The sequence below is a fragment of the Pelodiscus sinensis genome, chromosome 4 (genome assembly GCF_052426305.1).
Source record: "Pelodiscus sinensis isolate ZL-2025 chromosome 4, ASM5242630v1, whole genome shotgun sequence".
In the NCBI taxonomy this organism is placed as follows: Eukaryota; Metazoa; Chordata; order Testudines; family Trionychidae; genus Pelodiscus; species Pelodiscus sinensis.
The window spans coordinates 70,354,392-70,379,719 of NC_143055.1; the positions used below are offsets into that span (position 1 = coordinate 70,354,392).

At 40.6% G+C, this 25,328-nt stretch overlaps 1 protein-coding gene across 9 annotated transcripts in view; it reads left to right on the forward strand.

Annotated features, from left to right (window-relative positions):
* The window catches only part of NEK1 (NIMA related kinase 1), a 150,242-nt gene that overhangs the window by 56,134 nt on the left and 68,780 nt on the right, over nt 1-25,328 (forward strand). For 6 of the 9 annotated variants that reach the window (XM_025185930.3, XM_075931131.2, XM_006111681.5 and 3 more), the window contains 7 exons: nt 756-913; nt 3,626-3,685; nt 3,926-3,985; nt 4,117-4,164; nt 4,262-4,336; nt 14,103-14,281; nt 14,361-14,492. In XM_025185930.3, the coding sequence (XP_025041715.3) occupies nt 756-913; nt 3,626-3,685; nt 3,926-3,985; nt 4,117-4,164; nt 4,262-4,336; nt 14,103-14,281; nt 14,361-14,492 (712 nt within the window). The remainder of the gene's footprint in view (nt 1-755; nt 914-3,625; nt 3,686-3,925; nt 3,986-4,116; nt 4,165-4,261; nt 4,337-14,102; nt 14,282-14,360; nt 14,493-25,328) is intronic. The other 3 variants (XM_006111683.5, XM_006111684.5, XM_006111679.5) reach the window with 2 other exon arrangements.

The window sequence follows — 25,328 nt, forward strand, 5'->3', positions numbered from 1 at the left end:
CTGGGCATTAGGCCTATTCATAAATGACCTCACTGTTGACAATCACAAATTGTTAGGTGTTAATGGCCAAATCCTATCCTCCTACCGTCTATTACTCTGCTCCACAGCAAACTAAAGCCCCAGGCGTGGTGCCTAAAACTGTGAGCTGCTGCGAGCCTCTGAGGCAACCAAATCCACCAGGAAGCGCAGGAGCCACTAAGTTTTCATAGGAGCTTTGTCACATCATGTAACATCTCTTTTCGGACATTTCAACCAAAACATTTTGACTGATGGCAAAATAGTCCATTTTCTAAAATATATTCTAGTATTAATACTGCATGAAAACCCAACTTCTGTAGAGCAGTTTAAGTGATAACCCTATGGGCTTCATACAGTTGCATCTACTTATTCAAATAACTTAAATTACACTGAGTGCGGGGAAGACTTGTGAAGACAATACTGAACCACCTTTATGTCTTAATTCAGAAGTGTTGAGTAGATGAAATGTCTCTTTCTCTGCTTCTGCAGAGAGAGATGATTTTCACTATTTTTTGGAGAAGTATCTCAGCTGGAAAAGATGCCATTTGATTAGTTGTCTAGTGAAGGCTTGGAGTGAAGTTGTGTCCCTTTATCAAATGAATACTCTGAATCTGAATCTTTTGTCTTGATAACAGGTAAGGTAACTTGAAACAGAAAAATGTTACAATATCCAAATTAGTCTGACAATATCCAAATTATGAGACCAGTAATTCAGTTTTCTGTCCTTTCTCATTTAGTAAAAAGACCAGCTCAAGGACAAATCTGTGCTTCAGCTGTGCCAGCTCAGAAAATTACTAAACCTGCTGCAAAATATGGAGTGCCTTTAATGATCAAGAAATCTGGTGATGCATCTAAAAAAAATCATGAAAAGAAGCCATTAGCTAAATGTAGACAGGTGAGGCCACAAGAATGGTAATAAAGAAGGTACATATTCTACAAGCTTATTTTAATTAACTAATTTGATTTATTTTACTTAAACTTTTTAAAAATACTATTCCACTAGTATCCAAATCTTGTTGTTTTTCATTACATCTTTTTGACACACATCTACACAGGAAATTGCTGCATTTAGGTAAAACAAATACATGTTTTGTTTTATTTCTTATTTTATAAACCGATATTGCTGAATTTGGGAGACTATCAGTTGTTTGGTTTGGAATGCTACTTACGTTGCCTGTAGCTTCAATGGACTTCAGTGACCTCACTCTGTTGCAATCGTAGGAATACTATAATTTACAAGTGAGGTTTGAATAGACTTTAGAACTCATTTTAATAGTCACTATTGAGAATATTCTTGGTGCTTCCATTTCTTAATCTGTAAAAGAGGATAATGACACTGAACTTTTCCATGGCCCTTTGAGATTTGCTGTTAGAAAAGCACTGTGCAAGTGCTTAGTATTATTACTTATTAGATATTTTTCTTGTTGATCCATTTTGATGAGATCTTTCTTATTGATTAGCAAGTTAACTTGTTTTATATTCAGCCCCTTCAGACGTAAACATACAGGCTGCGTCTAGATTGGCATGATTTTCTAGAAATGCTTTTAACGGAAAAGTTTTCCGTTAAAAGCATTTTCAGAACAGAGCGTCTAGATTGGCACAGACGCTTTTCTGCAAAAGCAGTTTTTACGGAAAAGCATCCGTGCCAATCTAGACGCGCTTTTCCACAAAAAAGACCTGATCGCCATTTTTGCGATCGGGGCTTTTTTGCGGAAAATAAATCTGAGCTGTCTACACTGGCCCTTTTGCGCAAAAGCTTTGCGCAAAAGGGACTTTTGCCTGAACGGGAGCAGAATAGTATTTCCGCAAGAAGCACTGATTTCTTACAGTAGGAAGTCAGTGCTTTTGCGGACATTCAAGCGGCCAGTGTAGACAGCTGGCAAGTTTTTCTGGAAAAGCTGCTAATTTTCTGGAAAAACTGGCCAGGCTAGACACAGCCACAGTGCACATCTAATAGGTAGATGGCACATCTAAGCAATTTTTTTGTATGAATGCACAATACATACCCAATAAAGAAATGGACTCTTCAGAGAATGCAGAAATTGAGCTAGAAGGAGTAGGAAGATGCCTCTAAATGAGTAGATCCTTTTTTAAAGCACCTGCATTTGTATGGAGGGGTGTAACAAAACGATGGCAAAACAAGAGTAGAAAGTTTATTAGGCTGTCCTTTCAACTGATTATTCTTTGAAACACACAATCTTTTAAAGTGGATTATCATGGGACCCTAGTGGACAAAATCAAATTTTGCGTGTTGAAATTTTAATGGATTTGTGATCTTAATAAAGGATTTTAAAAGAAGAGGGAGAATAGAAATATGTTGAGAGGAATACTGTCAATAGTGTGGGGAATGAGATCAGAAGAATACACCTACATTTGGCAAGGCCATCCTGTTGAATGTTCACGCTGCCCTTAAATGGGGACATGGATAACTGCTATTACATAACTTTACACCGAGACTAATTCTATTCAAGTTTCAGTTGAAAATAAAACGTTAAGCAAAAAAACTACACTGTGTACACAAGTGAACAAATTCAAAGCAATGTCTCCTGCAATAAGTCTAACTGCCACGATCCTGTTTCTTTCAGTGATTGACTGTGTCCTTGAACAAGGCAACAGGCAAAATATATGTTTTAAATATCTGCCTGCCTGAACAGGGGGAGCCACGGGGAGAAGATGATATAAAAAATCATGGCCCTTTAAAACAAACAGAGCACTTAATGTCTCTAATTACAATAGAACCTCAGTTACAAACACCTTATGAATGGAGGTTATTTGTAACTCTGAAATGTTTGCAACTGAATAAAATGTTATGTTCATTCAAATTTTTATAATTGAACATGGATTTCTTCATAGTAAAGTTTCTTAGCTGTATGAAGAAAGTGCAGCTTTTAACCATCTTCAATTAACTATTTTGGTGTTTGATACATTTTTCTTAACTTGAAAAAATCTTTCCTAAAACTTTTTAATAGTTTACATTTCATTTAGTTTACATTTAATACAATATTGCATTGTATTTGCTTTTGCTTTTTTTCCTCTGCTGTTGCCTGATTGCATACTTCTGGATCCAAAACAGGTTTATGGTTGTCCAGTCAGTTTGTAACTCTGGTGTTCATCTACTGAACCTGCATATCAGTTAGCTTTGTTGTTATATGAGAATTAAGTTTTAATTATTGTTTGAACAAACACTGGAGTTGGAAGCTTTGAAGCCAACTAGTTTTCCCAACCAACACGTTGATCGATATCTTCAGGGACCTTCAGCTTGTTAATGAGGAGAGCATAGAGAATCAATGGGCACTGACATTGCCAGAGAAGGGAAATTAATAGGAAAACCTAAAAGGAGCTTTGAAAATTCTGCGCTCCTTTGCTTTGACTAGGTAGAACTCCTTGTCAAGAGCCAAATGTAGAATTACAATATCTCTCGCCACAGATCTTAGTAGCATCTGCTTTTTCAGGAATGCTCTGAATAATAGATGAAGGTGCATTATATAATATACTGGATTTTTAAATTATTGCACACTCATATCTTGTCTTGATATTCCTATTATTTTGGGATCTAGAAAGTACCATGCACTGACCTAACTAATTTCTAGTTTTACCTTTTATCTAGGCCCATCCAATTCCAATGAAGAAAATGAATCCAGGGGAGGAAAGGAGGAAAATGTTTGAGGTATAAAGACACCTGTCTGCCTGTTTTCAAGCTACATCAAAAACAACACCAGAACAAAAATATTTTTAAAATGGAAAATATAACCTTCAAACCTTTCCTCCTTATTTCTTTCCTTCAAACACTCTGTAACATCTTCATTTTTACTTTCCTGGGCCTGCTCCTGGAGTACTAACCTTCTTGACCTAAGTTTGCTGAAAATAGTGTTCACAAACAAATTTTTAATATATACTTATTTTTCAGGAAGCTGCAAAAAAGAGAAGATTTGAATTACTTGAGAAGGAAAAACAACAGAGAGACCAGGTAGCCAAATATTTTGGGGTTTTTTTTCTGTTTTAAGTGATGTTTTAAGTAATAAAAATGTGGCCTTGCATAGTAAGTCAAAAATTGCTTTAGAATACATAGTGTAATATTACAACTGTTCAAATTTTCAGATGAGTTTACTGAAGGCTGAGCACATGAGAAGACTAGAGAAGGAAAGGGTAAAATACTTTTGATTTTTCTTTTCAAGTGTGTAATTGAATTTTTTAATAGAAAATTGAATTATTGAATTCTTACTTTCCTTTTTGTCTTCTCCAGATGGAACGGATAAACAGAGCCAGGGAACAAGGCTGGAGAAATGTGCTTAATACAGGTGGAAGTGGTGAAGTTAAGGTTAGCAGCAGATGCTGAAATACAGCCATTTTGTTCTTTTGATTTATCTTCCATGGCATTTTCTTTTCTGCAGAGCAGATAGATGCCTAGCTACATGTTGAGTTGCTTCAAGTACTAAACTATGGACAGTCTCAGAGATACTGAATAATGGCCCCTTTCATTCCGCAAGCTTCTTGGAGTTTGAGTACACTTTTCTGATTTCAGACGTGTTCTATCAAACTTTTGTGTCTTCTTTCATTCTGCCAATATTTTCAGCCCTCACATATCTACTTTTTCTTCCTTCTCCTTTTTCTATACTAACTTGTACGTGGAGCAACCTTCTCTTCATTCAAATATCTCTTTAAAATTTCCTGTCTAGGTATTTTTTTTTTCTAGCAGCATAGTATGTGAACTCCTGCCCTCTGAGAGATTTATATTTTTCCTTTCTTCCTTTTGAGGCTCTAGAAGAATAATTTGGCTAATTTATCAGTAGCAAGAGTTCATGTTCTTAACTTGCAGATAGAAAGTTAAGGTTGAAGAGTGAAGTTTTGCATTAGTTCTGAAAGAGGTGAGGTCTGTTCTGTTAATTGAGATGGAATTTAGGGGCTAAAGATGATAGATAAATGTCTAGTAATCTTCCGATAATCCAGCACCTTTGGGACCCGGAGGTGCCGGATAATTGGCTATGCTGGAGTACTGGAAGGGGGCTATGAGAGGTCTGGGGAGGAGAGGGGGGTCGGCAAGGAACGGTGCAGCGTGGGTAGCACTCCAGCTGCTCTGGCCCCAGCTTCCCTAAGTCTGCTGGTGGTCAGTTTCAGCAGCGGGGGACTTGGGGAAGCCGGGGGCAGAGCAGCTGGGGTGCTGCCTGGTTGGTCCCGCAGAGCCGCCCCTCACCTAAGCGGCGCTGTGGAACGAGTCCAGCAGAATCTCAGCTGCTCTGCCCCCAGCTTCCCCGAGTATCCTGCTGGTCAGTTTCAGCAGCGCTGGACTTGGGGAAGCCTGGGGCAGAGCAGCTCCAATTGTCCGGCTGGCCAGAGCACTTCCAGGTTCTAGCTGGTGCCGGACTATCGGGAGTGCCGGACCACTGGATGCCAAACAACTGGAGTTTTACTGTAGTTGTTTAATAAAAACAGTGTTTGGGATTTGGTATTCAGGGGCTATAGATTGTATTATGGCAAATACAGTATTAAATACTTGAGTTTTTATTGAAGATGTAGCAGAGAAACAATTAGTAAAACAATTGAAATGTCACATATTTAATAAGGCTTTTTTGGTACTGGAGTTTTAGAAGAGAGGTTTGGGGTTCCCCGCCCTCCTCCCTCTGTTTTTTAGGTGGCATTAAAGATGACAATAACTGTTTTGGGATGTAAAAGAGAAAAAGTTGGCTGAGATGAGCTGGAGCTGCTATTGTAGCTACTATTAAAATCTTAAAAAAAAAAAAACAACCCTAGACCTTTGGAGATGGTTAAGATCTGGTAACGGGCCATCCTGTTTGGATTTGTGGGGTGGGGGAGGGCCATCAAGCAAATTAATTGTGCAATTAATCACAATACTAAACAATAGAATACCATTTAGTTAAGTATTTTTGGATATTTTCTACATGTCCAAATATATTGATTTAATTACAATACAAAATATCAGTGCTCATTTTATATTTGTTTTGATTATATAAAAAAGGATATGAAAGTATAAACGTATAAATAGTTAAACATTAAGCCTGGGCTATATGGGTTACATGCATGCTCCCATCCTGTTCCTGGGCAGCCGGTGCATGCTAAGGATGTTAAGAGGATGGTAATTAACTAATTGTGTAGTCAATACAATTTTTATCGACTGCATGATTAGTTGATAAGAGAAGGTGCTCTGTCCCAACTTGTTCCGGTCCAGAGCTGTGGCTCTGCAGTTTAAGTATAGCACAAGCTTGGAGTGCAAGCAGCCCAGCTCCTTTTGCATTAAACTGCAGAGCCCCAGTGGAGGTAGATCCCGAACTGGCATGAGCCGGGATAGAGCCAGGACCGCTGTGGCTCTGCATTTTAAATGCCAGGCTCATGCTAGGTCCTGCAGCCCTTGTTTGTGGCCAGCCCCGGCCACCGGGGACAGAGGCTGCTGTCGGAATAGCCACTACTCCTTCCCTCCTCTCGCTGCTCCTGTGGGGGCAGGCAGTGCTGGATGGAACCAGCTTTTAAGCTGTCTCTCCCCAGCACTGGCTTCTGTTTCTCCCCCTCCCCCTGCTGCCTCTTAAACCGAGGCAGTGGAGGGTGCGGGGGGAGAAGGGGAGGAGTAATTGAATCAACTACCTGATAAGCTTATCTTATCTTATCAGGTAGTCGACTACTCCTAACATCCCCATGCTGCATGAGCAGGTAATAGTCGAATTGCTGAGAGTTTTAGCGGTTACGCATTTACCCAATTACCTGCATTTTAACCTCCTTAAAAGGCATTAATGAAAACTTATATAACTAAACAAATGAAGGTTTGTATTTTCTTCTAGTTACAGTTAGAGTTATTAGATAGCGGGTAATAGAATGGTCAACTAGATGCATGAATTCTTAGTGGTCAGTCAACAATTCTTAGCCGTGAGTCAACTAGTTCCGGAGGTGGGGTCAGTAGCCAGTGCACTCCAACTCCACTACTGGGGAGCACCCTGTCAGCCCGCACTGCTGCCTCTGTATCCATGCAGAGCCGGTTCTAGAGAAAACCAGCTTTTAAGCTGGATCACCCCAGCACAGCTCCTGTTCCACTGCCTTTGATACAGAAGCTGCGAGGATGGGGGAATGTGAGTAGTTGACTAGATGAACTGGTAAACCAAGGTTTATTGGTTAAACTTCTAGTAGACTACTCATTGACATCAGACTTCACTTCTACATATGAGACACATGAATGGATCAGAGTCATCAGGGTTTGTGTGTTCTCTTTGTTATAGAATAAAAGTGTGAGGAAACTGCATAGACACATCTGCATACAACATGACTGTTTACTTACTGAATACTAACATGCAAGGGCTAGTATCTGTATACCTGTTGCTATTCTGATTGCTGGTCTCTTGCCAAACCTAATAAATTGTTAGCACTGGCTTACAAATTATTTAAAGAAATACTGCAGTTTTCCATTACAATACATATTCCTCAACAATTAAATGTAAAGGGACATAAAGTTACAAATCTAGTATTCTTAAAAGTACTGTTTACATATACAACATGTTACAAATTAAGTCCAAGAGGTGGTTTGCAACTTCTGAGTAGATAATATATCATGGACATTATATCAGTGTCTGGACTATCATGTAGGTGAATCAGAAATATCTTGCTTTGTAGTGGTCAAGTCACTGATACATCATGAGTTATTTGCATTGTAGGCTTGGTACTCGCAGTAGGCATCGTTGGTGTCAGACATCCTGAAAGCTGGTTGACATGTTTGGCACTGACCTCCAATAAAACAGAGGACCAGAGTGATCACTCTGGATTTCCATGAATTATCTTAGTCATCTCTCAATAAGACATTTTTCCACATTAAAACTGTTAATCTGTATGCGCACATTTGGCTTTTGATCATTGTTACTTAAGAATATTGTTCTGTAGATAAGTTTGTGCCCAAATGAAGCCTTGAATGGCATTCTTCAAACAATGTTGGCATCTCATTTCTACTGTCATGCACTTCCTTTCTAGAAGCCAAGAGAAGATTTGCAATCTTCTGTTGTAAACTGCTTTTATTCAGAGCTATAACACGTATCACTTGCTTGAGTATTTGGATAAATCTTTCTGCAAATCCATTTGTGGTAGTAACTGTAATATAATGGGTTTTTTTTTTAAGCGACTTAAATTTGTGTGAATTGAGTTGCATTGTCAATTTCTAACTGTTCAGGAACTCTTGCCCTTGAGGACAATAATTACATTGTCATGTGTACACTGAACTAGATTAATTAATATCAGATACTTCAAGCCATTTAAAATTGGCATCTGCAGTCAAAAACATACATTCCATAAGTTCTCCAGCATAGTATAGTTCGGTTCACTGTTGTGGACTATTTGGTCGCACCCACTAAAGATGCAAAGGGGGCATATTTACACATATGCTGACAACTTTGTGACACCAATTTTCAGTTTTGCCAAATCCACTTTTTATATTGGTGTGTGGCAACTGCAAAACCTGACAAGAGTTTTCTTTTCTACAATTCTCAAATAGCCCTAATGTAATTTTTTGCATAAGGGTGATCTGAACTTACTATAAGAAACTCTTGTGCCTCACATTAAGTGATCTTGACATACAAGTAAATGTTCTTTTCAAGCAAAGAAATCTGTAAACAGAAGTATGTTTGCATTAGATATGTTAAAATCAGTTATATAGGTAACTGTGTAACTGCTGAAAATGTCAGTGGTGACACATTGGGCTCTGCAACATAAAGCTTAAATAAGCTTTATGCTGTAGAGCTTGCAGCAAAGCCTTCCTGGCCCGGCTTCACTGCCTCAGGATTTGGTTGGCATAAATCACAAAAACCTCCTTGAGTTATAGGACACTAAGTAATTGAGTCTTTTTCTTGTTTGCTGTAGAACCATATTTTGACAACTTTGTACATTCCTTTTTTGGAGGTTCTCTGTGTGTGCTTCATTTGTAGCTCTTTTGTCACTTGGATGATATCAGTCAGTAAGTGCCAGGAAAATCTTGTAATATCTGGCCCGTAGCTCACTGTCAGCTAAGTGCTATTTAGGGATGTAAAATCATTTTTGAATAGTTAACTGGTTAAGTTGAACCAGTTAACTGATTAAACTGGCTGGGTTGGAGCAGCCCTCTGCTTGTAAGAGAGGCTACTCCGTCCCTACCGGTTAACCATAACCCATAACTTTCGCTCATTAAGGGTCAGGCTTACCAGTTAACCATTAACATCCCTAGTGCTGTCATGACCAAAAATGTGAATTGAAATAATCCTTTCACATGTGCTAATTGTGAAGTACTTATTATCACTGTCTTGTTTCCATTTGTTGTAAGTAGGGTGGGACAATGCCTTACCCCCAGCTAATGATGCAAATGTATGGATATTTTGAAATTCTCATAGCATCTGATGACCTTGTTTTTCTTCATTACTGGCACTGTAGTCACAAACTCATTATTCTTGGATAAAATTCTCGAGTAGACATCCACTACCTTCTGCAAAAGTTCAGCTAATTTTTTTCATTTGTGCTGGAGTCTGGATGATAGAATTTACAGGAATATTACGCTGTGTTAATCTCAGTCATACTCTGCTACATATGTTACAGGAGCTTTTCTGTCATAACAGCCAATTGAGCAGGGTTTCTACAGTGTATGGTTTTCATTAGCACTGAAATTTTCTGAAACTTCAGCTGCTTAAATAGTCTGTGATAATGCTGTGAAGCTGTAGAAACTGCACATCTGTTACCAAACTTGAATTAAGTCTTTCCCCATCTATTTGTAATTGAATTGGAATACAACTTTTTGGTTTTTGAATACTGTAAATATATGTTCTACTCATGGTATGTGGGCACCCCAGCACTGCAATTCAGAATATTTTCACTACAGGTTGAATCTTTCTAGTCTGGTACCTTCGGGACCTGAGCAGTGCCAAACCAGATAAATTGCTGGACTACAGGAGGTCATTATTGTCAAACAGCATTACCAATGTTTCCACTGTGTGCTGGGGTTTTAGAATAATTTAAATTAAAGCTAAATAACAGCACAGACCATGCGGGATCGTTTATGTTGCCGGACCAGAGAGTGCTGGACTGTAGAGGTTCAATCTGTAACAATATAGAGCAGATGTTGCACATGTGCTGTTTGTGCCTTTTTGCTTTCTCTCCCTCCCAGCAACCTAAAATATGTGGTGAATCAATTCTTTCCAACCACCTTAAGTAGAAAGTTGAAAATATACGTCCAAAAATAAGTTCTAAATTAGCAGTTACCACTTAAGCAAGAAATCTTGAAGTCCTTATGGATTGTTGTCTGAAAACATCTGCATAATGAGCAGCATCAGGGAACAAAGCTACTGATGTTAGGAATCATTAAGAAAGGGAAAAGAGAAAAATAATGCCATTATATAAATCAATGATATATCCATACCTGCAATACTGCATGCAGTTGTGGATACCTCATGTAAAAAAATACTTCAGAATTGGAAAAGGTGCTGAGAAGAGTTTAAAAAAAAAAAGGTGTTAGAAGTATGGAACAGCTTCCCTATGATGAGAATTTAGAAGGATACAGACTGTTCAATTTTGTAAAGATAAAACTAAGAAGGACATGACAGATGCCTCTAAAATCCTGAATGATAGGAAAGTGAATAGAAAAGTGTTTTATATTCCTCAACATAATACAAGAACTAGAGGTCACACGATGAAATATTAATATGTGGCACATTTAAAACAAACAAAAGGAAATAGTATTTCATACAATACATAGCCTGTGGAACTCATTGCCAGGGAGTGTTGTGAAGGCCAAAACTATGATGAGGTTCAAAAAAGAATTAGATCATTTCATGGCTATTAGCCAGGATGATTAGGGATCCCTTGAAGTTGTCCTGTTTAATTTACTCTGAAAGATTTATCAGTAGCCGCTGTTGAAAGACCGGATACTAGGCTAAATAGACTATTGGTTTTGCCCACTTTGGCTGTTCTTATATTTTTATGTTATAATGTAGTCACTGATGCCACTGAGTTCCTGAGCTTGAGTGCCACCCCCACATAAGGAGTGGAAAGATAACTGGGCTAAGCCTGTGACAAAGGAGTTACTGTCACTGGCTGTGTTGGCACTGGTACGTCAGTCATGGTTTATTCTGGCACCATCTCACATATAAGCTTCACGTTTGTTGCTGTCAATTAGATCTTCAGTAGCACCTTCAGAGCAGTTAGAGGAGGCTCCAGATCCATCAGCCCAGATTCCCTTAATGAGGAGCTTCATAGCTCTGAAAGAATTGTGTGTCATTTTTGGATCTTAATTTCATCTCAGCGTTTCCATTAATAGAGACTTTGTCTATTTATGTGCCACCAAAATCTTTCTGAGAAAGATCTCAGGTACTGATACTAAAAGTTTATCTCTAGCAATGTGACAGTAAGACTGAGAACAGAAGGTCTTACTCAGATATTCAACTCTTAAATTGTTACCCCCGTCAGTGGAGGGGATTTTGTCTCGTGACTCGATTTCATCTTCATAGTCCTTCAGGAGCCCTTTTATGTAAGAGGAAAACAATGACAAAGACCCAAGAAAGTACAAATTAATCTCATTTTTCTTGGTTTCCTATGAATTGAGTGAAAGTCTTATCCATTTGGTCTACAAAAATAACCATTTGGGCCACCTGGAGCTCAATATCCATAGTACTTAGGACAAATATCCGCCTCCCCCACCCCAAGATGTGGCAAATTACTGTAAATCACTTACTCCAAAACATGAGAATTATGAAACATTTGGTTATGAAAATAGAAGAACAATAGAACTCCTGTGATAAGAAAACTCTGGTTCTTCAAGATGATTAATCTGGACTTGCATGTGTTTCTCCTTGTTCAGCGGATTAAGACTGTTGCTATGGCAATGATTATTTAAAAATCTTTCAAAAAGTATTGAAACATCACAAATGCTGAGAGTCCCATTGGTATAGGAGAAGGTATATAAACTGTTTTTTGATACTTTACAACTGGCATATAACAGAGTTGCTCTTCCTATAAATGAAGAAATTTTAAGATCTGTGAAAGACCTTTAAGTACTGCTGACTTGGTTGCAACTACTTCAAAACACACTGCTGGTAGATATCAAGTGCTGGCCATATGTTTTGAGTGCCTTTATGGTCATCCAACTGCATTTTCATTTGTTTAGGTTGTCAAAATAAAATTTAAACAAATAGGGTTCAGAAAGGCTGCTATGTTAAGCGAGTGGTAGCTCACAAAAGCTTATGCTCTAATATCCTAATAAATGTGTTAGTCTTTAAAGTGCCACCGAACTCCTTGTCTTTTTTGCTGAAACAAAGTGAACTCCCACAGAGAATCAGTAAGACTAAATACCTTTTGGAAATAAAAAAAAAAGTGACTGTCCCATTGAAGGGAACAAGTTTGCTGATTTTTGGGGAAAAAACCTGCCCTTAGAATTTAGACTGAAGCTATATTGACGTGTGAAGGCGTATTCATTGTTGAAACTTTTCAGGCTGGATGCAGCCGATAGACATGTCCATTTATTGGCTGCAGCTAAGAAAAGTAAGTCATAGTTGTCAGCATCAGTGTTGCTTGTCTAAGGAAAATCAGTTACCCCTCTGATGTACAAAATCTGTTCAGTGCTAAAATGAAAGTCCCAACATCCATTCAGATGAGTAGGTAGATATATACCAGATTTTTCGAAGAAATTTCTTCTTTCTTTTTCTCCAGATATAGGAAGAGTGCATATTGCTTATATTGTATCAGCAAATATCATTTTACCAATCCAGGAACATATTAGGATATCCAAGAAGAGTGTCAGTTCCATCATCCACTTTGGTAATCTTGCTATCAGGACAGATGCAGCAGTATCAGACTTAATATGATGGTTGAAGGTCTTGGGAGAGACAGTGGAGAGATACAGAGATAGGTGATGTGGTCAAAATGAAGGGCTAGGAAGATGATCTTTCAAGTGATATTCTGAATGGGTATGAAAGGGGCAGGATTCCATTTGTCAAAAACAGGATGTTTCTGTAGTTGAAATATGAGATGAGGTGGGATGACCATTTTAGTTGTGTAGATGGATCGGAAAGGCTACATTTTAGAGGTGTTCTGAAGAAACAATATGAAAGACAGACACAGCCTGGGTGACAATCTATAGAGGATTTTGAGTTAAAGATGAAGTACAGGTAATAGGCATGAGCAGAAGGCAAAAAGGTGGTGACAGCATCTGCAGAGTTCAAAACAGGAATTAGCTGGTAAGACTTGAATGTGGAGAGATGATAAACAAGTTTTGAGAGCCCTAAGCGTGGTCAACTATTAGAGGCGGCTTGACAGACTTGAGAATGAGGCTGGAGTTCTGGTTTTGACTGTTACCTAAATCAAGTTCATTAGAGACTTTGGCAAGAGCTGTTTCTGTGCAGTGCAAAGGACAGAAGTAATATTGGAGAGCATGTAAGATGAATTTGGAGGAATCTTCATGAATCTCAAAGGAATATTGAAAACTACTGCCAGTTTTAGTTATGATCTGCAAGTTTAAAGCTACTCAGGTGTATTCTTTATAGGAAGAACTCTGAAGATATCTTTAACTGGCATATTAATTGTAATGGAAGTGGACCATTTTTGTCCAGTAATTGCAGGAAATAATTCACATTATTCTGAGATACTAGCTACTTTATCCACAATAAAATTACTGGTGTTTGTGACACACGAAACTTTCAGCATATGTGTGGGATTGAACCACTACTGAAGACTGTAGTGAAAAACAGGATTTATTTTAAGAAAAAGGCACGTGTGAGATGAATTTTTACCAATCTCTTATTTGATGATATCACTATCTGTCTCTTTACCTTGATTCAGTTTCTTCACTGTGATAAATTTTAGTTTTCAGTGTGGTATTTTATCAATTTTGAAAAGGGATAATTTCTTTTTTTATAAGACAGTCAGTAATATTGGTGTGATATAAATATAGCACACAAATATCACTGCTCGTAGAGTACAAAACTAAAATATGAATGTAATATGAGCATAACAGTTTAAATTCTTCTACTCTGTTAAAACAGGTGCATATTAAACTTCCTGAATAAATGATCATCTATTGTTTTATTGGACGCTGCAAGGGTTTATCAGCGCAAGGATTTGAAAGTTCTTTTTTTAATTCCCAGGCACCGTTTTTTGGTGGTGGAGGAGGTGTTGTGCCTTCTCCTGTGCCTGCCAGAGGACAGTATGAACACTACCATGCTATCTTTGACCAGATGCAACAGCAAAAGGAAAATATTAAAGTAGGTGAGGAGAGAGAAACCAGATGGAGGGCAGAAATACAAAGTCGGGAACCTATTGAAAGGTATGACTACCTTCCATTAGAGGTGCATGTGCTCTGCTTTATGAAAGTAATGAAAGTTACTGTACATATTTATCTACAGAGGATTTCCACCTGGAGTACGTCCAGGATTTCCTAATGGGCCTGATGGTCATCACCATTTACCAGATGCTGATGCAATTAGAAAAAAAATCAAAAGATTGAAGGAGGTGTCTAAACAAGCCAATGCAAACAGGTTGGACTGTGATAATCCGCGACTCCATCCTTATGTGTTTAGAACTTTGTTCTGTGTTGTGTGTAGCTTAATCCTAGGCACTTTTTAATGCCATCTTCAGTCCCTGAAGCTGTTTTGTCTGTTAATGTGTTGTTTCTCACAGAACCTTTTTAGAAACATAGGATGCCTTAATTACCATTGAAGATGGACAATGTTTTATGCATCTTATTACACTTCAATCGATCCTACCATTTCTTCCAGTGCTTATTAATTAAATCATTTGTAAATCTAGCTACTATATGTACTTTGGATGTAAGTGGCTAATTGACTAGTAGATTGTCCGATAAGCAAAAGCTTATCGGATAGTCCACACTAGTCAACTAGATGTTTCCTCCCCCCGCCCTTGCTGCCTGTATCACAAAGAAACAGCAAGGGGGAGGAGGAAAGAAGAGAAGCTGCTTGGGGGAGCCAGCTTAAAAACCGGTCCCCCCAGCTACAGCTCTATGGAAGTGGACAAGGGTGCAGCGGCAGTGTTCCAACTTTGAAATCTACAAGAGTTTCCCTGGGGCTCTTGTGTGTTTCAAAGCAGAAGCGCCCGCATGGAGCGCAGGGTCAGTAGGGAGTCTATCAGGGGAGGGGCTATCAGGCAGTCCAGGGCTTTATAAAGGAGTGAGTCAGCGACCAGGGACTGCTAACAGGGAGTTTGGAGAGGGAGTTCTCCAGGTGGAGAAGAACCTAATACAGGACCCTTGAGGGAAATGGCTGTCTGTAGTTTGTGTTTGGGGGTTTCTTGCTATGTGCTGAGTTGGTGTTTGTCTGGGCTTTTGTGGGGGTTTTTTTCCCGCTCTTCCTCTTGCCCCCCCCCCCTCTGAGTGTGTGCTGTGGCTGGCAGGTGGAAGCTGTGAGCTTCTAATGAGGGTTTGAAATCTAGAAGCCTCTGCTCATTGGTTGAACTGTAATCAGGGGGAGGGGCTATCAAGCAGGCCAGGGCTTTATAAAGGAGTGAGTCAGCGACCAGGGACTGCTAACAGGGAGTTTGGAGAGGGATTTGGGAAGGGGGTGAGATACAGTCTCCATTCTTTAAAATCTTACACTACACTCCTGCCCTTCAAGGAGGCATTTAATAACTGAGGAATCTCTCAGGAGGAACACAGGTATGGATATTGATAGGTCTGCTGTTGTGCCATGTTTGTCTTCCTCCTGGAAGAAAGAAGGGATTTCATCTGCACTAAGTGCAAGATAGTCACCATTTTGGAAGAAAAAATTAGAGGACTTGAGGCCCAAGTATCAATCCTATGTTCCATCGGAGAGGATAAAGACTTCCTTGATAGAAGGCAGTGTTTAATCCAGCAGGCACAGCAGGCTGAAGAGCCAGTCAGGGCAGTACAGGAAAAGGAAGAATGGCAGCATGTAATCTCTAGAAGAAGGAGGCCAACTCAGGTATCCCCCATTTATGTAGCGGTAAGTAACTGCTTTCAGGCTCCCTCCACAGGCACTGCACTGCAGTGGAGAATGCTCTGGCAGGGACCTCTCAGAGAAGAAATCAGAAGGGAACACATCTACTGGAAGGCATGGGATTGCATAGTCCTAGGGATCGGGGTTCCATGATCATTACCTACAAAGAAGACGACAAGTGGTGGTGGTTGGGGACTCCCTCCTATGTGGGACTGAGTCATCCATCTGCTGTCCAGACCTGCAATCTCGAAGTGTGCTGCTTACCGGAAGCTCTCATTCAGGACGTGACCAAGAGTCTTCCAAAAGAGATTAAACCTTCAGGTCACTACCCCTTCCTGCTTCTCCATTTAGGAACTAATGATAGAGCCAAGAATGATCTTGAGCGGGACACAGCAGATTATGTAGCGCTGGGAAAAAGGATCAAGGAATTAGAAGCGCAAGTGGTGTTTTCGTCTATCCTTCCAATTGAAGGACAAGGTCCAGGTAGGAATCATCGAATTGAGAAAGTAAATGCGTGGTTGCGCAGGTGATGTCGGAGAGAGGGTTTCTTCGACCATGGGACTCTGTTCCAGGCACAAGGATTGTTATGAAGAGATGGGATCCACCTAATCAAAAGGGGAAAGAGCATCTTTGCTGGCAGGCTTACAAACATAGCGAGGGAGGGCTTTAAACTAGCACGGTGACCAAAGCCCTGAGTTAAGTGAGGAAGTTGGATACCGGGAAGGAACACAAGGAGGAACAAACAACAAGGAAGACCTCTGACTCGAATGGAGAAGGTAGGGCGATCAACTGGCTATCTAAGATGTTTGTACATAAATGCAAAAAGCCTGGGAAACAGAAAGAATTAGAAGCCCTGGCCCAATCAAAGAACTATGATTTGATTTGGAATAACGGAGACTTGGTGGGATGACTCTCATGACTGGAGCACTGTCATGGAAGGGTATAAACTGTTCAGGAAGAACAGGTGAGGAGAAAAGGAGGAGGAGTTGCGTTGTATGTAAGAGAGCAGTATGATTGCTCGGAGCTCCAGTATTTAGAGGGAGAAAAGACTGTTGAGAGTCTGTGGGTTAAATTTAGAGGTGGTAACAACAGGCGTGATGTTGTAGCTGGTGTCTGCTATACACCACTGGATCAGGTGGATGAGAGAGATGAGGCTTTCTTCAGACAACTGAGAAGCTTCCAAATCCCAGGCCTTGGTTCTCATGGGGGACTTTAATCACCCTGACATGTGTTGGGAGACCAATACAGAAGTACCCAGACAATCTAGGAAGTTTTTGGAGAATGTTGGGGATAACTTCTTAGTACAAGTGCTGAAGGAACCGACCAGGGGCCATGTGCAGCTTGACCTGCTGCTCAAAAAAAGGGAGGAACTAGTAGGGGAAGTAGAGGTAGGTGACAACCTGGGAAGTAGTGATCATGAGAGAGTAGATTTCAGAATCCTGACCACAGGAAGGAGAGCAGCAAAATACACACTCTGGATTTCAGAAAAGCAGACTTTGACTCGACCAGAGAACTGATAGGGAGGATTCCTTGGGATGCTTACGTGAAGGGGAAAGGAGTCCAGGACAGCAGGCAGTATTTTAAAGAAGCTTTATTAAAGGCACAGGAAGAAACCATCCCGATGCGCAGCAAGAAGCAAATATGGTAGGTGACCAGATTAAGCTCACCAAGGATGTCCTTGGGAAGCCAAACACAAAAAGGAAACTTACAAGAAGTGGAAACTTGGACAGATGACTAGGGAAGAGTATAAATATAGTGCTCGAGAATGCAGGGGAGTTATCAGGAAGGTGAAAGCACAATTGGAATTGCAGCTAGCAAGGGATGTGAAGGATTACAAGAGAGGTTTCTACAGGAATGTTAGCAATAAGAGGGTGATCAGAGAGGGTATGGGACCCTTGCTGGATGAGGGTGGTAACCTAGTGACAGATGATGTGGGAAAAGCTAAAGTACTCAATGCTTTCTTTGCCTCTCTCTTCACGGACAAGGTCAGCTCCCAGATAAATGCACTAGGCAACGTAGTATGGGATAGAGGAGGACAACCCTTGGTGGGGAAAGAACAAGTTATGAACTATTTAGAAAAGCTAAACACACACAAATCCATCGTCCCTGATTTAATGCATCCGAGAATACTGAGGGAGGGAGTTGGCAAATGTCATGGTGGAGCCTTTGGCCGTTATCTTTGAAAGGTCGTGGAGATGAGGAGACATCCCGGATGACTGGAAAAAGGCAAATGTAGTGCCCATCTTTTTGAAAGGGAAGAAGGACAATCCATGGAACTACAGACCAGTCAGCCTTACTTCAGTGCCCGGAAAAATCATGGAGGGGATCCTAAAGGAATCCATTTTGAGGCACTTGGAAGAGAGGAAAGCGGTCATGAATAGTCAACATGGATCCACAAAGGGCAAGTCGTGCTTGACCAATCTGATTAGCTTCTATGATGAGGTAACTGGCTCTGTGGATATGGGAAAGTCAGTGGACGTGATATACCTTGACTTTAGCAAAGCTTTTGATACGGTCTTCCACAATATTCTTGCCAGCAAGTTAAGGGAGTATGGATTGGATACAGGGACTGTAAGATGGATAGAAAGCTGGTTAGACTGTCGGGCCCAACAGATAGTGATCAACAGATCGATGTCAGGTTGGCGGTCAGTTTCTAACAGAGTGCCCCAAGGACCGATTTTGTTGAACATCTTTATTAATGACCTGGATGAGGGGATGGATTGTACCCTCTGCAACTTCACAGATGACACTAAGCTAGGGGGAGAGGTAGATATGCTGGAGGGCCAGGAATAGGGTCCAGAGTGACCTAGACAGATTAGAGGATTGGGCCAAAAGAAATCTGATGAGGTTCAACAAGGACAAGTGTAGAGTCCTCCCCTTGGGATGGAAGACTCCCAAGCATTGTTACATGCTGGGGACCAAATGGTTAAGTAGCAGTTCTGCAGAAAAGGACCTGGGGATTACAGTGGATGAGAAGCTGGATATGAATCTTCAGTGTGCCCTTGTAGCCAAGAAGGTAAATGGCATAATAGGGTGCATTAGGAGGAGCATTGCTAGCAGATCCAGAGAAGTGATTATTCCCCTTCATTAGGCTCTGGTGAGGCCACATCTGGAGTATTGTCCAGTTCTGGGCCCCCCACTATAGAAAGGATGTGGATGCATAGGAGAGGGTCCAGCGGAGGGTGACCAGAATTATTAGGGGGCTGGAACGCATGACCTCTGAGGAGAGACTGAGGGATTTGGGTTTCCTTAGTCTACAGAAGAGAAGAGTGAGAGGGGATTTGATAACAGCCTTCAACTTCCTGAAGGGAGGTTCCAAAGAGGATGGAGAGAGGCTGTTCACAGTAGTGACGGATGGCAGAACAAGGAGCAATGGTCTCAAGTTACAGTGGGAGAGGTCTAGGTTGGATATTAGGAAAAACTATTTCACTAGGAGGGTGGTGAAGTACTGGAATAGGCTACCTAGGGAGGTGGTGGAATCTCTATCCTTAGAGGTTTTTAAGTCTTGGCTTGACAAAGCCGTGGCTGGGTTGATTTAGTTGGGATTGATCCTGCCTTGGGTAGGGGGCTGGACTTGATGACCTCTAGAGGTCTCTTCCAGCTCTATGATTCTGATTTCAAAGGCACTAGTTCTTACCGACTAATCGAATAGTCAATGGAAATCCCATTGACTTTGATTAGTTAGTTAATCGAAATTTACTATCCCTAATATATATAGACTATTTACTTTATAAATAATTAGTCAGTTAACTAATTCGTAGGATCCCTTGAGAGTGCTGAGTTTTTGGGTTAAAGACCCAAAATACAAACTTAATCAAATAATATCCTGGACTAACACACGAGTTACAAGAATGAATCATCATAGAAAAGCTGCTTATTGGGAGAAAATGATGTGGATAGTATCTGAAGAACAATGTGGATCAACTGGTTAGTAACTTAAAAAATTCGCTTTGCAGTGCATCATTCTTCAAGACTCTCTCTATGCCTTTTAACATATATGATTTAACAAGAATATTCCCAAGCTGTTTCCTATATTGGGTGTTGTTTAAAAAAAAAAAAAAAAGCTTAGCTAATCCTTATGGTTTGTTTGTTTAGTTAATTGTTTGAATCTCCCCCCCAAGTATACAATACAGAATGCTGCTGTAAGAGAAATCTAGAGTTGCCAGTTGCCATGGAGTGTGATTATTTTTTTTAACTTTATATATGCCCCCTTACTTTGGAACATCATGGACACAGACTATAATGTGATGCCATAAGTCTGTTCCCTATTTTAGTTCATTATAACTCTGTTTTCCCAAGAGAACCCAATCCTATACTTGTTTTCTCCAACAGCAGTCTTATCAGTGATATCAATGGGGCTTACTCCAAAATGAAGTGCATTTTAAGGACAGTCAGTCTTGAGTTTTTTTGGTTATTTGGAATCAGGCCTGCATCCTTTCTTTAAAAAAAAGTAAATTAACAGAATAATAGAGTAAGAACAACAACTACTCAAAATTATTTTAAAATTTTGTTTCAGGAACCCATTTAGGTGTAATAAACTTAAACTGTTTATCTGAAGCAACTCAGTCATCTGTTGATACTTCTAGCAGTAGTATATTTTAGACAACAAAGTATCAGTAGAAACAAAAGATTTCAATCATCCAGTAAAACCACCACAGGGATAGGTTTATAGAAGGACCAGCAAATACCAACAAGACACCATGGATTGCTCAATTTATTTATGCCACAAATTTTCCTTGTTACATTGTTGTTAACACTTAATGAAGTGACACTGTACAATTCATTGACATGGCTAAGTCCTTAGAACCAGGCTATACTCCACCGGGTATAGAAGACATTGATGGAAGGTTGCTAGACAGAGTGTAGAAGAAGAAGAAACAGTATGCAAGAAACACTGAGAGGAAATTTGTCAGTTTAAGCCATGGTGGATGCAGCAATGTACACAATGATCCAGTAGTATGTGCCTATCTGACAACAGAAGATGGGGTTGCATATCTTTCAGAAACAACAGATATATTGGGAAATGCCCACACAACAGAATAGGTAAAAGACATGGGAGTGAAAACTGTAATAAACTATGAAGAAAAATTCAACTGCTGTGTGCTCAGTTTTCTCTCACAGAATGCTGCAAATTTGGCAAAGATGAGAAGATACTTAGAAGAAGAAATGGAAGTATGTTCCTTACTGACATATGACTGCAGTGTCCATTTAGTGTATCCTTTAGCCAAAGGCTTATGTATGTCTTCACCAGAAATAAAATAAAATGTTGAAGTTTCAAAATAGTCCTGTAACAACCATTTTGCTTCACTGAAGAGAGCAGGGGAATTTCTTTGGAAAAGCAGAGGACACGTGTCCTTGCTTTTCATGGGGAGGCTTCAGTCCCAACTTTTTTTCAGATGCCTTCCTCCTCCCTTGAATAGAGGACCTGAATATGTTCGCTCCCATTTCTGTACTTCACCGTGTTCTGCAGAAGATCAAAAGAAAGCCCGGGTAATCCTCAGCCTCCTTGTGTCTGAGGCAAATTCGGTTGAGGGACTTTCACAATCTCTCCTGAATGCCATCATTCTCCTGAGTCTCAAGCCTCAGTATTGTACTTCATGACAGGGGCTTGATAATTGCACCCCCCAAACCTGAGAGCTTTCCATCTGGAGGCATTGATATTGGCTGGTTGAGACTAGTGAAGTTGGTTTGCTCATGGGACGTTAAGAAAATCTTATTAATAGCAAGAAAACTTCCAATGGAGGAAGTCTTCACCTTATCATTCTGGAGTACAAGAGTTCTTCAAGTGCAGAAGGCAGTCCAGAATCTCATGAGCTAAGCAGGAGCGGCCCAAGACAAGCTGCTGGCTACTGGTGCCGTAGGCGAAATGCGCGAGTGGCGCACGATCAGCATCCCCACCTCCAAAGTCCTCAACAGCAGTTTATCTTGGCACCCTAGGCAACTGCCTAGATCACCTGTATTGATGGGCTGCCACTGACAGAACAAAACCCTACTTTCTTGCTTGCTTAGGGAAGGTTGAAGGACAAACCATTTTCACATGGAGTATATTTACTTGGCTTATCCAGCACATTAGATCATGTTTCCAACTAGGCTGAACGGTATCACATGGTTTTGGGAACTCATGTCACCTGACAAGCTGTATGCCCATTCCATCTCTTAAAAAAACCTTCTGTGAAGCTGACAGGCCAGGTCCCAATGCATGCCAGAGTCTGAGGACAATTCATTTGTATGTGATTATTAAAGAAGTTTTAAGTGTTAGTGTGTGTTCAAAGTAATTCACTCAAATGTTAATAAAAAATCAAAAGAGTTGATAATTATATTTTTGTATGCCTGTAGCCTATAGCTTTTGCTATTACATTTCTACATTTAATTTAAAACCCCTAGATCAGGGGTGTCCAAACTTTTTTCAAAGAGGGCCAGATTTGATGAAGTGAACATGCGTAAGGGCCGACCATTTTGTCTGACATTCTTTGAACCATTAAAATTAAATGCAAATTAACTATTTTATGCAAAGTTTATTGCAAACGGCATACTTTTCATTTCGTCACATGGATGACAAATCTAAAGAGGTGTTAAATCACTCTGCCTTTCATATCTGAAGGCCAGATGAAAAAAAAAATCCAGGAAGCTGAAATATGTCAGGAACATTGTAAAGTACATTACATATTATTGGTAATAAAGGTTGTCTGTCAACTTTTAAGTTCAAAAAATATGAACAGGAACATAACACCAAGTATACATGTTGTGTCCAAATATATTTATAACTGATTTAGACCAACTGACATTAACTGAGATTTTACAATGTATTCATCTCAATACATATGGATTCGTTGGGGGCCATAAAAGATAGATATTGCCAAATTACCTGTGGGGCCATATTAAACCGGAACACGGGCCGCAATTGGCCCGCGGGCCGGACTTTGGACATGCCTGCCCTAGATAAAAAGTGTGTGAATGAAGAGTATATTCAGGTGTTAGAACCAAAGTGAAATATAGGCACTGAACAATGGTGAAGATGAAGAACACCAGATTGATGTTTGCAGTTCATCTTGTTTCCATCATCTGCTTCATATCAAGTGGCAGGTGAAGACGAAAAATGAAACTGAACCCAGTAACTGCTTCCACTAGTACTGATTGGCTTTCAGCAGCTTTCTTGTATGGCTGTTTTATTAATTACTTCAACATAGCTGAATTTCAGTACATGTGTATCAGAGTAGCACTTCATGATCAGCAATGCTGAATGCTCTGCCAAATCACCTAATGCACTTATGTCAGAGATTGATTGAGGTGGTCCTGATTTGCAGTGAGGCTATATCCTTTTGGGATTTGCCATGATAGTGACATGAATTGTGTTGGTTACTGTTTCCTGTGTAGTACTTGGGCCTTCCTTCTGCACTCAATAACTGGGAATCTAGTCCATTACATATGCCACCATCTGACTTATATTTCTTCAATTCACCTTCCCATTTCTTTCCTTTCCTCTCCCTAGGCCATGTCTATACTAGGAGAACAAGTTGTGTTTTAAAATGGTAGCTAACAAGCTTTTACGCTGCACTTTTACCACTAATGTGATTATGACCAGCCAAAATATTTTAAAGGTTTAAACCCTAGTGTTCAAGAACTTGTCCATTAAATATGGCAAGTTAACTATTGTTTGCAAACATTATCTATTTTTTCACGTCTAAGAAGGGCAAAACTGTTTTAAGAAATCAAACCGAACCGAGTAGGGGTGAATGTGACCTCTTTTCGATCTTGTCTTTTTGAACTGTTTTCATTTTATAAAATTGTACCATCTTTGGAATTAATCTGTGATATTGTCCCTTAATATCTTCTAAAATATGGAATATTCTGTGCATTACTGAGAAGCATTACATTTTTAATATAGTAATAGTTCCCTTGTGTGTGATACTTTCAACTAAAGGTAGACTGGAAGGATATAGGATAAGATGGCTGGTTAAAGCAGGATACTTGCTTCTAAAAGAACAACAGTTAATTTGCATTTATTGTTTAAATGATTCATGTACGTATCTAAATGATTGAAAATCCTTATGTAGTTTAACAGAGTTTCACACTAGATCTTAAAATTGTTCTTTGCATAATGTATTCCATTTCTGTAGCACATATGTGGATATAAATTATTAAAGTTTCATATTACCAGTGCTATTTAAATGAGCTTGGCTACTTGTAAAATACAGACAGTCCCCGGGTTACCCGGATCTGACTTATGTTGGATCCGTACTTATAAACGGGGCTTTTCTCGCCCCGGAGGACGCGGGCGGTGGGACCGCCCAGACGCGCCGCGGTCCCACCACCCCCGTCCTCTGGGGCGAGAAAAGCTGCTCCGCGTCTCCCTGGTCTCCTGGGGGGGGCCCAGCAGACCAGGGAGACACGGAGCAAAGCCGCGGAGGACTCGGGCGGAGGGCCCCCCCCCCAGCAGACCAGGCTTTTCTCGCGGACGCCTGGGGCAGAGCAGCTGGGGCGCTGCCGGTTGGTCCCGCAGCGCTGCTTCTCGGCGCTACTGGACCAACCCGGCAGCACCCCAGCTGCTCTGCCCCGCCCCAGGCGTCCTGATTCAGCCGCTGCTGGTCAGTTTCAGCAGCGGCTGAATCAGGACGCCTGCGGCAGAGCAGCTGGGGTGCTGCTGGGTTGGTCCAGTAGCGCCGAGGAGCGGAGGTACTGGACCAACCCAGCAGCACCCCAGCTGCTCTGCCCCAGACGTCCCCAAGTCAGCCGCTGCTGAAACTGACCAGCAGCTGACTACAGGAAGTCCGAGGCAGAGTTGCTCTGCCCCAGGCTTCCTGGAATCAGCCGCTGATCAATTTCAGCAGCAGCTGACTTGGGGACACCTGGGGTAGAGCAGCTGGGGTGCTGCTGGTTTGGTCCCTGCAGTGCCGAGGTGCGGTGCTGCGGGGACCTACCCAGCAGCACCCCAGCTGCTCTGTCCCAGGCATCCAGATTCAGCTGCTCTTGAAACTGATCAGCGGCTGATTCCAGGAACCCCGAGGCAGAGAAACTCTTCCTCAGGCTTCCTGTAGTCAGCCGCTGGTCAGTTTCAGCAGCGGCTGAATCTGGTCGCCAGTTCCGACTTACGTACAAATTCAACTTAAGAACAAACCTACAGTCCCTATCTTGTACATAACAGGGGGACTGCCTGTACAAAAATAAAATATTGGTTTACAGTAGATCATCATGTAGAAGCTTTTTTTAGTTGGTTGCATATAGTTTTAAAGTCTCACTAAAAGGACATTTATTTTAATTAATTTTCAGCATGTTTACAGCATACAATAAGTAATGAACTTTATGTGCACTGAAGGTTGGAAAATGTTTTTGGAGCATAAGATGCTTAGGTTTTTTTAGTAGAAAAATCTTTATTTTCCCCTCTGGTATTGTATATTATTGATC